General features: G+C 37.5%; 1 protein-coding gene across 3 annotated transcripts; it reads left to right on the top strand.

Moving 5' to 3' along the window:
• Positions 1-1,814: 1,814 nt before the first annotated feature.
• On the top strand, positions 1,815-12,363 carry LOC145467628 (pyroglutamylated RF-amide peptide receptor-like). Of its 3 annotated transcripts, none has more exons than XM_081451205.1 (5): positions 1,815-1,859; positions 7,010-7,160; positions 7,689-7,956; positions 10,642-10,893; positions 11,583-12,363. In XM_081451205.1, the coding sequence occupies exons 2-5, from the start codon at positions 7,048-7,050 to the stop codon at positions 11,937-11,939; spliced, it is 990 nt and encodes a 329-aa protein (XP_081307331.1). In that variant the 5' UTR covers positions 1,815-1,859; positions 7,010-7,047; the 3' UTR covers positions 11,940-12,363. The 3 variants fall into 3 exon arrangements, with proteins under 3 accessions (XP_081307331.1, XP_081307330.1, XP_081307332.1); XM_081451204.1 differs by lacking the exon at positions 1,815-1,859 and adding an exon at positions 3,866-4,480 and having other exon boundaries at positions 11,583-12,362; XM_081451206.1 differs by lacking the exons at positions 1,815-1,859; positions 7,010-7,160 and adding an exon at positions 3,866-4,480 and having other exon boundaries at positions 11,583-12,362.
• Positions 12,364-12,886: the final 523 nt, after the last annotated feature.

The following is a 12,886-nucleotide window of genomic DNA, read 5'->3' on the forward strand; positions in this document are numbered from 1 at the left end:
CTTAACTTGAAATACATTTATTCATGTACCTATATTTAAACTCGCACAATACTGTTTTTCCTTTATCACTCGTCGTCATTGCCAAAAGTAGCTAGGCTACCCTCAATTCAAAAACTGTCGACTCACGGAAATCGATCTTAAGAAATGCAAGATTTAGCTGGTTACATTAAGAGTTTCTAGTATTGAGTTGCTGTCACTTTTCTGTCGTTTTATTTTCCTATTTCAAAATAGTAAGGTAAACTCAATTAGAATGTATCAGTCGGAAAGTATTGTTTGGTTGATGACCTGAGTACTTTTAATACTTACAATTGGAGGACTTTTGAAAGGCGATCGTCAGCTACATTGGTTGAGGGACATTTTCATCGACGTATACTGAATTCAGTAACCTATGAACATACGAAGTATAGTAAGATATTGGCCAGTTTCCTGCCGGCGCCAGAATCCTGCCAAAAAAAACACTTTAACCTGACTTTTTTTTTATGCTCGGTAGTAGTCGTGTACATTAAAATGATTCCTTGAAATAAAAAGACCCATCATCTCGGCTGATTATTTGTGGCCTAACTTGGATCTTTGCAGTACATCTAAGATTCGAAAGGAGACATTTGTTTTGTTTTCTTTTATTTCAAACGAGGCGGTTGTATATGCACACGGCAGGTGAGTTCTAATTCTTTACACAGTGAAACTACCATAGATGAACTGATTGCCCGTTTCACAGGGAAATAGCGAAAAAATATCTTTGTCTCTCCTTTTATTGCCAGTAAAGTTGTAATTAAAAATAGTCTCAAAAATAGTGAAAGTTTTGCTTAAGAAAAAGAAATGGAACGAGCTAGCAAATGATATTAGAAATAAAGTAGGCACTAATGAAGTGAACAACAAAATTCGATCGCGTAAGTTTGACTGATGTCGGAATTTATTGTGATTTGATTCTTTAGATTTTTAGTTCTCTGCGTTTATAGGTCTTTATAGTTTTATTATTAAATCAATAATTGTACATTTATAGTTTTGATTTTTAGAATATACTAGGGCCTTGAATTACCTGTAAACTAGCTGATTAGCTAAGCTAAGCGTAACTCTACGTTAAATATGGTATCTTATCTTTTATCTTTACACTCGATGAAGTCACTCTGATTGTTTTCATCGGTAATACGCCATGAAAATGCACCTTTTTTGCAGTTGATGCAGTAGGTTCCTAACAAAAAATGAGATCTTTATATGTAGCTTTAGCTGGCTTCTATTAAACCCACGGCACTACGTCTTACTGATAATAAATTAATTTACACAGGCCATTGAAAATAAACATTTAAAACTGGAGTATTTCATTCATGCACACTTGAACTTGTAGAAAACTGATTTTCCTTTCTCGCTCGTCGCGATTGCTTAAAATAGGCAGCTCGGAAATTGATCTTGAGAAATGCAATATTTAGCTAATTACATTGAGTGTTGAGTTTTAAGCTGGTTTCACTTTTTTGGCCTTTCATCTTCCTATTGGAAGTTTGGGTTGATAAACCGAATAGTTAAGTTTAAACATTTACCATTTATGGCTTGTGAAAGAAGATTGCCAGTTATATTATTGGTAGGACGCTCGACCCTTTCATCGACGTATGGTGACATCAGCAGCCTACGGTGCGTACCAATAGACCTCGTTCTTAGCAGATTTCTATTGACTGAAATTCATGCCAAGTGCTATATTGGCCATTATCTTGCCAGTGCCAGTATCCATCGTTGGTGGTAGTCAAATTGAATTGCTCCTGAGAGGTACTCATCATCCCGCCTCTTTATTTCTGCCATAACAGGGTTTTTGTTCAATAGAAGACTCCGTCTTTTTTTTCCGGTGAGGAGGCTGTATACGAAGGCCACAGGTGGGTTACCATAAACTGCTGGTTTTGATTCTTAACACAATTACCCAGCCATAGATGAACTTATCTTCTGTTTCGCAGGGAAATAACAAACAAATCTTATTTCAGTGTAAACAAACATGGAAGTTACAATAATTTCTAAAATTGTTCATTGACTATTTGAAAGTTTTGCTTAGACCAAAAGGTTTTGTTTCCAGGCTCTATGTCGTCACTCTTTCTTTTTTTATAGTCAATGAAAATGAAAATGTGCCTTTTTGCAGTTGACGCAGTAGGTTCCGAACAAAGAACAACTGATACCTTGTATAAGTAGCTACATCTAGCTTCTATCAAACGTACCATTCTACTTCTCACTGATAATGGGATACTTTAAGGTGGCTGAACACAGTTTTTGATACCTGTGTTTCATTCACCTTTTTCTCTAAAACCCTTGATCCCTCGGTCGTCAAAAATGGCAGCAAGCTGGTTAACAACACAGACGTTGGTTTTTTTTGATGGTTAAGCTGACGTATGTGCCGTTGCCATGGCGACATGAATAAATATAAACAGGCTTTAAAATCGGTTTTGTTTATTTGCAGAAAATCTGGTCATTAGATTTTCTTTATAATTTGCATGCAACAAGCTTGTAACGATTCTCACAAGTTAACACCATTTTGCTAATAATTTAACAGAGAGATCTTTAATTATCCCTTGTTGAAGGTCCACTGGAATATCTAGAATTGCCTTTGTTAAAGTTCAATTATTTTCAATACTCCAGTTACTTATTTGCTAAAGTATTTTCTGCTAAATTTCGGGAAATTCTAATGAGTGGTCCTCGAAAACTAGGCGTATATCCGAGAGTGCAATTTTCATTCAATCGCAATTTTTTACTTACTAGCTACGTATGCGCTGCATTTAACTGGGTTCTTACGGTAAGAAAGAAAAAGCTGAGAATTGCTGGGTTCTTTGCATCGTTACCTTTTCTAGCGTATGTTTGTAATAAAAGACTAAAGCCATCAATACGCTGAGTTCAGTTATAGAGAAAAATAGCGCAGATACTGCTGGTGTTGAGTAAATAAAATGATCGCTCTATTGACGGCATGTTTGTTTTTTGCAATCCTTGTGCGCGCGCTGAATTGCATCAGCAAAAGCGCGAAAACTGTGTTCGGCCACCTTAAGCCAGCCCAGTCAAATGCGCTCGTAAAATTAGATTATATTCATGAACACATGAACTAGCACAATACTGTTTTTCCTTTTTCACTCCTCGGGATTGCTAAGAACAGACTGCTTTCGATTCGACGAGCGGAAACCGATCTTGAGAATACAATATTTTGCTGGTTACATTTATTGTTGAGTTTTGAGTTGGTGTCAACTTTTTGGGGTTTTATCTTCCTGTCGCAAGAAAGGAAAGTAAATTTATAATACAGCCGGCAGGCTGTCCTTCAGAAGAGAAAGTTCTCGACTTGGTAGAACATGGTCTACCTTTTCTATGACATAATTATCACAATGAATGTATGCGGTTGTGTTAAATACAACATAAGAAACGACTGCTTCCAAATATATAAAGGTATTACTTCGAGGAAAGTGCTACTTGAATATGTGCCAATGTTTTCAAGTTTGTCGTTTGTAATCTGTCTCAATTAAAACCATCTTTGTTCATTACGTCTCTTGCAGCTTTGTACCTTAGTAAACATCAATTCTAAACTACTTTCAAAAAGTGACTTTAGTCTAATTACACTAGTCGTTGTATACAGTTCAGAATTCACCATGCCAGACTTTAAATGAGCTAAAAAGAGCCCGCGCTCACTGATATATTTATGAATAATATTGTTAAGCCTTTCAGATGACGTTTGTTTTGCATTACATTGTTTAAGGCGATATTATTCTTGTTTTAAGGAACTGCACGTACTTACTGCATGAGTTCATTGGCGCCGTAGCCACCCTAAAAGTTTGTAGTATTTAGAAGTCAATTTTTTCCTTGAATATTACACCCAAAGAACTAAAAACTTCACCAATTACTCGTTTCACTACAATGTTTGCAGTTAAAACGAATCTAGCTCGATGGTTTCTCTGCGGAAGTCTTGTGTTAATGGAAATGAGAGCAAAAACAATCCCAGTATACAGTATAATGACTAATCGTTGCCAATGTCTTTACAACTAAATGTTCACGCGACTTGCTGAAAACTTGCGAACCGTTCTCCTAGGATATTGCCGTAGACGAATTTCTCTTTTGAAGTTTGTAAGATTGTGACGCTTTAAGGCTATGAATTCTGCATCCAATCATCAACAACGCCCTTAATATTTTCGTCCGACTGAAATCTAAATTGGAGTACTCGTCAGCAAATGAAATGCTAATAAAGAAGGAGGAAGCTGCTGTTGATCCTACTTACGATCTCAGCACTTTTTTCAGATGGTTTACCCGAGGGTATTATGTCTCGTGATAAAGTACTTCCAAGATTAGACAACGTCATCTGCTTTGCCAGCCAATAACGAAAGAAGAAAATTATAGAATGATATACAGTTGACCAATTCAGAACTCATTTAAAGAACCACTTGTAAGATGATGAAACTTCACTAGAGAAAATTGAGGAAGGAATTCAGAGCTGAGAAGAAGAATCTTGACAAGCGTAAGAAAAAGCTTTGAATAAGTAAGAGAATTGTTGTTACCTTCTTTAAATCTCAAGTATTTTAGGTTTAGTTTTATTGCTATGTTCTGCCTGCCGTCCACCTGTGTAGATCTACTCGAGCTAATTAGCGTATTCGGAATGCGAATGATACTTTTAACAATGACATCTGGTATCTCTACCAAATGTGTTTTAACGTAGGGGTTGTCTGAACTCTTTATGCTTTCCATGAGTAGGACAGGCGAGATGGAATACTCAAAAGTATGAATAGCTGATCATTCGTTGTTGTAAAAGTCGTGTTGTCGTGTAGTGTGAGGGCGGCATAAGCGTGTGCTAGTCAAATGTGCGAAAGAAGTGAGACTGCTAGTTTTCTCGGTTCGAATTCTGCCACTCGCCTCTCGAATTCATGCTTTCCTTAAAAAAAAAAGTAGGCAAAAGAAAAGATATTTGTTGTTGATATGATTTGGTAGGTCAGCTTGGAGCTAGAAACTTATAGAAGTAACACATTTTCGCTGAACAGACGGCGCATTTATCTCGATCTAAAAGAGTGTGATATTGACTGTCGAAATCCATTACATAGAGTATGCCGCTCAATTTCGAGGCGATACCAGTATCCAGCTGAAAAACACTTGAATTCGATCATTTTTTGCTGGCAGTATCAGTCACTTGTAGATTGGTATGTCTATTCTGGGCCTTTCTGCTTAAGCGGAGCTCAAGAACCGTCATTAATTTTTGCTTCGTTGAAGAATTTTAAAAAGCTTTCACTGGTAACATACATGTATGATTTAAAACGTTGAGCTTTCGGTAGGTCGTCTGCCGTTTTCATGCAACTGATGAAAATGTGTTAAAATGAAACGTGAAAATCTTATGGATAATGTTTTGCTTAAATGGAAAAAAAAAAAAAAAAACTGCAAAGGCATTTAAAAATAGTGCTTAAAGTGATATTAATAGTGTTAATTCGTTTAAAGATTGTTATGTTGATTCGGAAGCAGTCATGAATTATCAATTGTCAGCTTCGCTCGTTTTTTGCCGTTTCCGATGACTTTGAGATTCTTATTGTGCGTTTTATTACTTTCACAACAATTGTTCAATTGACAGAGTAAATGGTATAATCTATAGTCAATGCAAGTTGCCCGACTTAAACTGATTAGCTTTAGCACATTGTCTATCTTGTATACGTATTAGTGATCTCTTCTTTTCTTCTGGTTTTTAACAATCCTCTGCATGTTTCACTACACTCCATGAAAATGTGTCACAAAGGATTTTATTAACAATATTAATACTGCAATGATCACCTCTGAAGCAAGGCTGCAAAGCAAACTTCTTGTTGCTCTGTTTTTCTTGGTTTGTTGATGACTTGGGGCTCATGATCAGCTGAAAGATTACGGTCGTAATTTAAGCATTCTTCAAGTTCATGACCACTCGTAACTGCTACCCACGAAATTTATAATTAAGTTAAGAAAAAGTAATCAGCAAATTCATTTTTAAGAGGGTGGAGATTCATTAAAGAAATGACTACTCATACGAAGGGCTTATTGTCAACGAGCGGAATCTGCTGGTTAGTCTTATTCAGGGTTAAATAATCTACTTTTTTTGATCCGTTTGTCTGAAATTCATAAATTGGACACATGCCCACAGAGTTTCACTGCTTTCGGAAAGCAAGCAGTCATTATTAAATACCTCAATCCATGTACGTTCGTGTTATTTACAGACTTGGAGAAATTAACACCTTAGTAATCGCCACACCTCACCAGATTATTACTAGTTAAAGTGATAGTGTTGCATTGCAGTATAAATGTACAAATATTTTTCGGCCAGGTTACGTATACTGTAGTTCCGACAGAGCTTTTTTCAGAATTTCTCATAACCTCGTCTCAGTTTAGGTATGTGAGGTAAAACATGAATAATGACGGTTTCATGGACATAGAATGGTTCCCTAGATCTTGACTGGCAAATGCTTTCAATATGCGAATTCACGCATGTGTCCCTTGATGAAGATTTTTCTGCGAAAGACTATGATAAATGGAATGTCTCGCAGACAACCCCATAATGGCTAGGAAATGGCGAATAGTGCAAGTAATTCATGTATGGAGCGTTGCAGCTGCTGCATAGAAGCGGCCGAGAAGAATTAAACCAAATTGCTTATCGAAGATCAGGGGCTATACCTTTTCAATCCACGCTGATCGAGTAGAACTATCTCCAACTTCTCAATCAATCAGTCTGTAACAATATTTTTGTGAAACCCATTAGGCTGAAGGAATGCGGTACTGTAATATATATATTACACTGTACGTATCATCATTGTTATTGTTATTGAAGTGTATCGGTGGCCGATTTCCTCTATAGGACGTGCTACAGGGACTCATGGTAGTTGTATTCAACATCTTGGGCCAGAGTTTAATGAATACAGCTGCCAGATTCCCTGCAGGGGGTTGGTCATTATCGGGCGCACTTAACGCCACTGATTGTTGGTTATACCTTATCCTTAAGAAATCATCGACTAGTTTTATATAGATTTATGGCTTTTCATTACTATTCCTCTCTGTTATCCAGGTTGCGTAACGTAGCAACATCAAAGACAGACGCCAGTCATGGCCGGGTCGGATGACATTGCCATAGCAACAATTTACTGCATAGTATTCATAGTGAATATTGTGGGGAATTCTCTTGTTTGTGCGATCATAAAGAGAAATAGAGATATGAGGTATACCAAGACAAATCATGTGATATCACAGTTGTATATTAAATAGAAGCAATATTTTCAACAATTAATTTACACACATAGCTCAAATTCATAAAAAATTCCATCGAAAAGCATGGTCTTAGATGAGGGTATGGCAAAACTAATGTTATGGGTAGTATGTCAAAAGCGAAAGACCATGTTTGACCACATTTCCAAACACCGAGAAGAGAGTTGAAAATGCTGCGCACAGCGGTGTATTTCTTATGAACCTTGAGGTCTTTGGAAATGTTGTCAAAAACCGTCTTGAATGTTTGATATATCTTCTCAATCGAAACTAAAACTAAGGAGAAAACGGAGAAACAAAATCGTTCAATTATAATTTTAAAATCAGCTATCCAAACACCGTCACAGTCATGATTTCCTTTGTTTAACCTTGGTGAAGTTTGAATGAGTTTGAGAAGCTGGCTTCCAGCTCACGAGTGCACATGCGCAACATAACCTTGCCTTCGCCACTTCAGCCATTCCATTTCTTTTCGTCACATTCCACAGGACTCCCATCAACTATCTACTAGTGAACCTGGCTATAGGAGATATGATGTACGCAACGTTTATTGCGCCAGAAGTTGTGTTGACAATCACTGGCAACCACCCAGGGGGAGTGGGTGGTACAGTCATGTGCAAACTGTTGACAGCTGGGATCTTCGCGTGGGTTGGAGGATTTTCCTCCATGGTCACTCTGGTTGTAATCGCCTTTGAGCGATATTATGCAGTGATTTATCCTTATGAAAACAAGAGACTTACCAAGAAGAAACTGAAGGTGAGCCAATGCCTCATGCAGTGAGGAAGCCTGAAACTTGCGAACGTTAGGAACACAGGTCCTAATTTCACCAGTTCACCAAACCTGGAGGTCCCTGGTTCAAATCCTCCATCCTACTGCTATCTGGATTTGTTCTCGATAGTCCCGAGTTCAACTCCACGACTGCGTTGTGTAAAAAGCCAACTGGTCAGCCTCCCACCAGTTGGGATTCTTAATAGTATCTTTTCCATTTGCAATATTTGGTAACTTATTTACAGTGTCCCCAATTAGCACAATAGTGCTAAATACATTCGACACTTAAATAAAGTTATTATTATTTATTATTATTGTTAGTGCGTGTAAATTATGATAAAATCTAATAATTTGTGAAAGGTGAAGTGATCAACATGACAAGAGCGTGGGACAAAGAAAACGTCTGAGTCCCCGACAGGAATCGACCCCATGACCAACCGACCACTGTGACTATGTAAAGTCATAGGCTCGATTCCTGTCGCGGATTCAGAATTTTTTGTCCCACGCTCGTGTCATGTTGATCAATTCAACTTTCATATTTCATTAACGAGCCAAACATTTTCCATCTTTATTCACTTTTCAAAAATATATGTTGTTAAAAATTAATATAAAATTTTTGTTAATGCATAGACAGGTATAAACTTATAGGGACACCGCATATACAAACACAGATAGTTAAACGGATGTAGAAGGGTAAAAATACAAGCTCAGGTACAGACACTGATAATCATGCAGGGGCAGATGCAGCTGATATAATTGCAAATGTAGATTTAGATAACATACAAAACATACATGTATAACACTTTATTTAACAACGTAGGTATGAAAAGTGAGAATAGTAAGAATGATAGACGTCATAAACAACCACAACAATTGGTATCATCCTAACGGTTAAAAAAAAATGGCAAGCTCCATTTGAAATGGAAAGAAAATTTGGTTAAAACTATTTCTATATAATGAACTTCTCCAAAATTGTTGCCTTTCTTTCACGATCTACAGTCAAACCTGTATACAACGGCCCTGTATATAGCGGTCACCCTGTGTATAACGTTCACTGAACAAGTTCCCAAAAATCGTCCCTTATATTTACTGTTAACATGACCTGCATATAGCGGTCAACTGTGTATAACGGACGCGGTCGCCCTTTAGACTTCCTGAATCCACAATTTCATTATCTTTTACCTGTATATAACGGTCACCAAATTGGCTTACAATTAACGAATGATGACGTGCTTTATTCATCAGCTCGTTAAATAGAAGCCACCAAGGCAGGGATCTCACAAAAATACAAATAGTAGTGAAAGAATGAAAGATGCGAATGCAGCCATAACACTATTGGAAAAATGACCTGAAAAAAATTCAGGCTCTGAACGGGATTCGAACCCACGACCTTTGCGTTACCGATGCAATGCTCTACCAACTGAGCTATCAAAGCCACATGAGAGCGGTCGTGTGTGAGTTCGGCCCTATATGTTCAGTGGACGTAATACTCGGCTCAAGCATATGAATTCCATGGTAATAGATGTCCAACAGTAACAATTAAATGAAAGAATGAAAGATCCGAATGCAACCATAACACTACTGGAAAAATGACCTGAAGAAAATCTTATTAAATATTAGTACTAAACACAGCTACACATGCTCGCGGAAAATAACATTAAAGCGCCGTACCTTTCATACAATAGTTAGTGTAACTGTAACAATACAACCGTGCCACACTGTTTTCACTTTCGTCATGGTTTCCTGATTATAACACTTTACTGTACTTATCAAGTTGACAGCGGCGGTTTTACGCTGTATTAGGCTATTGTTTTATAGACCAACACAGCGCTCGGCATCAAATTTCTCTTCTATCAGCGTCCGATGCAACCACTCTCAGGAAACTTCTCTGAGATCAAAGTATACTGCACCTCTCTTAAAGTACACCTCGGACATTTTGTGCGCCTTTTTTTATCGTGTTTATTCGTTGCTGCTACTCGTTATTCTCAGTAAAACGTAAATTGAGTGATTATTTGCACATAAAGATGCTATTTATTGACTTCCAGGGAGTTTAAGGGAAACCTGTGTACAGCGGTCACCCTACATATAACGGTCACCTGGCAATTTCCCAAGGGTGACCGTTATATACAGGTTTGACTGTATTTTGTAAATTGTTTAATTCCTTGTATCCTGTTTCGCATTTACTAATTGCGTCAGAGTTAAAATATAAAACTTTTAGTAAAGGGATGTCCTCGAGTGCAACTCTCTTATAACTGTGTATCGATTTCATCCAATGCCATGCGAGTTCGATAGCCATATTATGAACAAATGCCACGAGCCTGCATGGAGACGAATTTTGCAAAATTATTTATAAAATTATCAACGTAGACATTTGCTGCTGAACTAAGACATTAATTAATAGGCCTTTTTACCAATATGGCGGCTATTTCGAATTTTGTTTTTTTAATAGCTATTTTAGTATGCTCAGGGGAGAAATTGGTATGTATTTGCCTCCCCCCCCCCCGCCCCCCTCCCTAAGAGCATGCCATAATAGCTATTTGAAACAATGGAATTCAAAATGGGCGCCGCATAAGTAAAAAGGTCTATTGGCCATCGTTTGTAATGAACGCCGCCACTACAAATTGTCATTCTGTTGTGAATTACTTTCATAAATTTTGTTCTTTACCTTTTCAGATGATTATTCCTGGTTCTTGGATCTTTTCACTGATATTCAACCTGCCATTATTCTTGATCGTCGAAGTAAAGGACGGCTACTGTAAGAATGCCTGGGTGTACGGCCAAGACTGGATGCCCAAAGCTTATGATTTGCTGTGGTCAAGCCTGGTAGCTGTGGCTGTGGCAATGATGGCTGGGCTGTATACCAGAATCGTTTACACTTTGTGGCTCAAACGTGTTGAAGACGATCAGCCCGCCTTCCAGCAGAGGGTGAGTACCTGTAATAAGACAAAGGCTCTTCATGTGTAGGAATCCTTCGCTTCAGCTTCACCTAGATATCTCTTTCGTGACTGGTGTCACATGAAGCCTATCCATCAGTATATGAACTAAATTTTTCCGACTGAGTAATGCATGATACTTAAATTCCATAAGTAATAAATATATATGAATATAAAAGGTTAAGTCTGCATACGAACCAAATGGCCCATCAGGCTTGAGCTTATCCTGGTTTCTGTAGCATGAAGCAACTAGGAGTATTTCTACTCCCCCCTGGATGGGATGCTAGTTCATGGCAAGGTTACCGGCACCAGCATTAACTTTGCCGGTACTCATTTATACACCTAGATGGAAAGAGGCAATTTAAGAGTAAAGTGTCTTGCCCAATACACAATTTCGTGATCGAAGGAAATTTGTAAATATCTAAGGTTTTTTTTTTTTTTATTCCAATCACGATTGTATCAAAATGAAAGACTGATATGATAGATAAATTATTTATGTTGTGATGAATGTGACATTGCGATGGCGACTCAGTGAGTGCTAGAATACTCACTGTGACATTGTGATTGACAAGTCCTGTCACTTTTTTGAGTTTCTTTTAAGCGGTTGATGTTTAATCTTTTTTTTTTTACGCTGATTCATTTGTTATCGTATTAATTAGATTTGTATCTCGCTATACGCAGGGTGTAATCAGAGTGCGGAAGCGAGTTACCTTGATGGCGGCAACTGTCACTGTCATGTTTGGAGTCTGTTGGGTGTCCGACATAATTGCACACAGCGTAGATTACTACACATCTCTCAGCACAAGTAAAGACACATACTCCGTTATCCACACGCTGATCCTGCTCAATACTGCTGTCAACCCATTTGTGTACGCTCTGATAAACAAGACATTCCGAGAGAAGCTAAAAGGAATGTTATACTTTAGGTGTGCCTCCTCCACGGGATCTTTCAGTCCACCTGCAATAGTGCGTCACAACTTAGAGTTTGCTAACAACGGGTATCGAGAATCCTCAGTGGGACCATCATCTAGCGAGTGAACAAAAAGGACTGAGTTTCATTTCTCTTGAACGACATAAAACATTTTCTACTGCACTGTTTCAAGGAAAATGTTACAGTTATAGTAACCCTGTTCTGACCGCAGGGGAGAAAAAATGTTAAGGTGGATAATGTGAAATTTTTAAAACACCTATTTTATCAAATTTTGTTCCTTTTTCCAAAACTTAATTACCAACATTTTGAGCAAATTGTTCGCTTTCACCAACTTAATTATTTCCATGGCAACTCTTGGAACATAACTACATGTAATTTGTCGTAACCGATATTTATTCTAGGTTTTATATAACACAAATAGGTATAACTGTTAGTTAAGTAAGATTACTTAATTATTGAAGGCTGCTTAGAGGAGGCTCGAAAATTTACAATTTAATAATCCCAGATGGTTGATTGAATTTGTGACAAGATTTTTTCTCCCTGTAAAATGCATTATTTCATTATTTTATTAATTTTATAATAAATGAACTAAATTTAAAGAAGGATTGTGGGAATTTGAATGTCTACCTGGAGTCATAATGACGTCACTGCTGATGCTAATGACAACCATATTAGCAATCATGTCCCTGATAACAGTTCAGCGATAATTTACTTTACATCAGCCTGTAAAGTGACATAAATCGCGTCATAATGATTAGATAGTTACAGAAATGACACCAGAGTATATGTAATTACTGGGACTTATGCCTGCAACGTCTCTTGCTAATTTGTGGCCTAACCATGAGCAGTCTTAGATCAAATCTGATAGAAAATCGAGCAATTTCGGTTTTCAATGGAAAGACTAGCTTGTACCAGAATAAGTATATTGCAATCCTTTCTGCATTTTCTAAAAGCTAAAGATATAAATAGTTGCCTGAAATCACACCAATAACAATTTCGCCCATCGGAACTCGAGAAAATGAATTTCGAAGTTCAGCAAAATTGTGCAATCACA

The sequence above is a fragment of the Orbicella franksi genome, chromosome 14 (assembly GCF_964199315.1).
Source record: "Orbicella franksi chromosome 14, jaOrbFran1.1, whole genome shotgun sequence".
Classification (NCBI taxonomy): Eukaryota; Metazoa; Cnidaria; class Anthozoa; order Scleractinia; family Merulinidae; genus Orbicella; species Orbicella franksi.

What these genes read in the sequence shown, in the direction of transcription:
- LOC145467628 (XM_081451205.1), top strand. Translation starts at nt 7,048, where the DNA reads ATGGCCGGGTCGGATGACATTGCCATAGCAACAATTTACTGCATAGTA. An exon ending in AAGAGAAATAGAGATATGAG is followed by an intron (nt 7,161 to 7,688) that starts GTATACCAAGAC and finishes CACATTCCACAG; the next exon opens with GACTCCCATCAACTATCTAC. An exon ending in AGCCCGCCTTCCAGCAGAGG is followed by an intron (nt 10,894 to 11,582) that starts GTGAGTACCTGT and finishes CGCTATACGCAG; the next exon opens with GGTGTAATCAGAGTGCGGAA.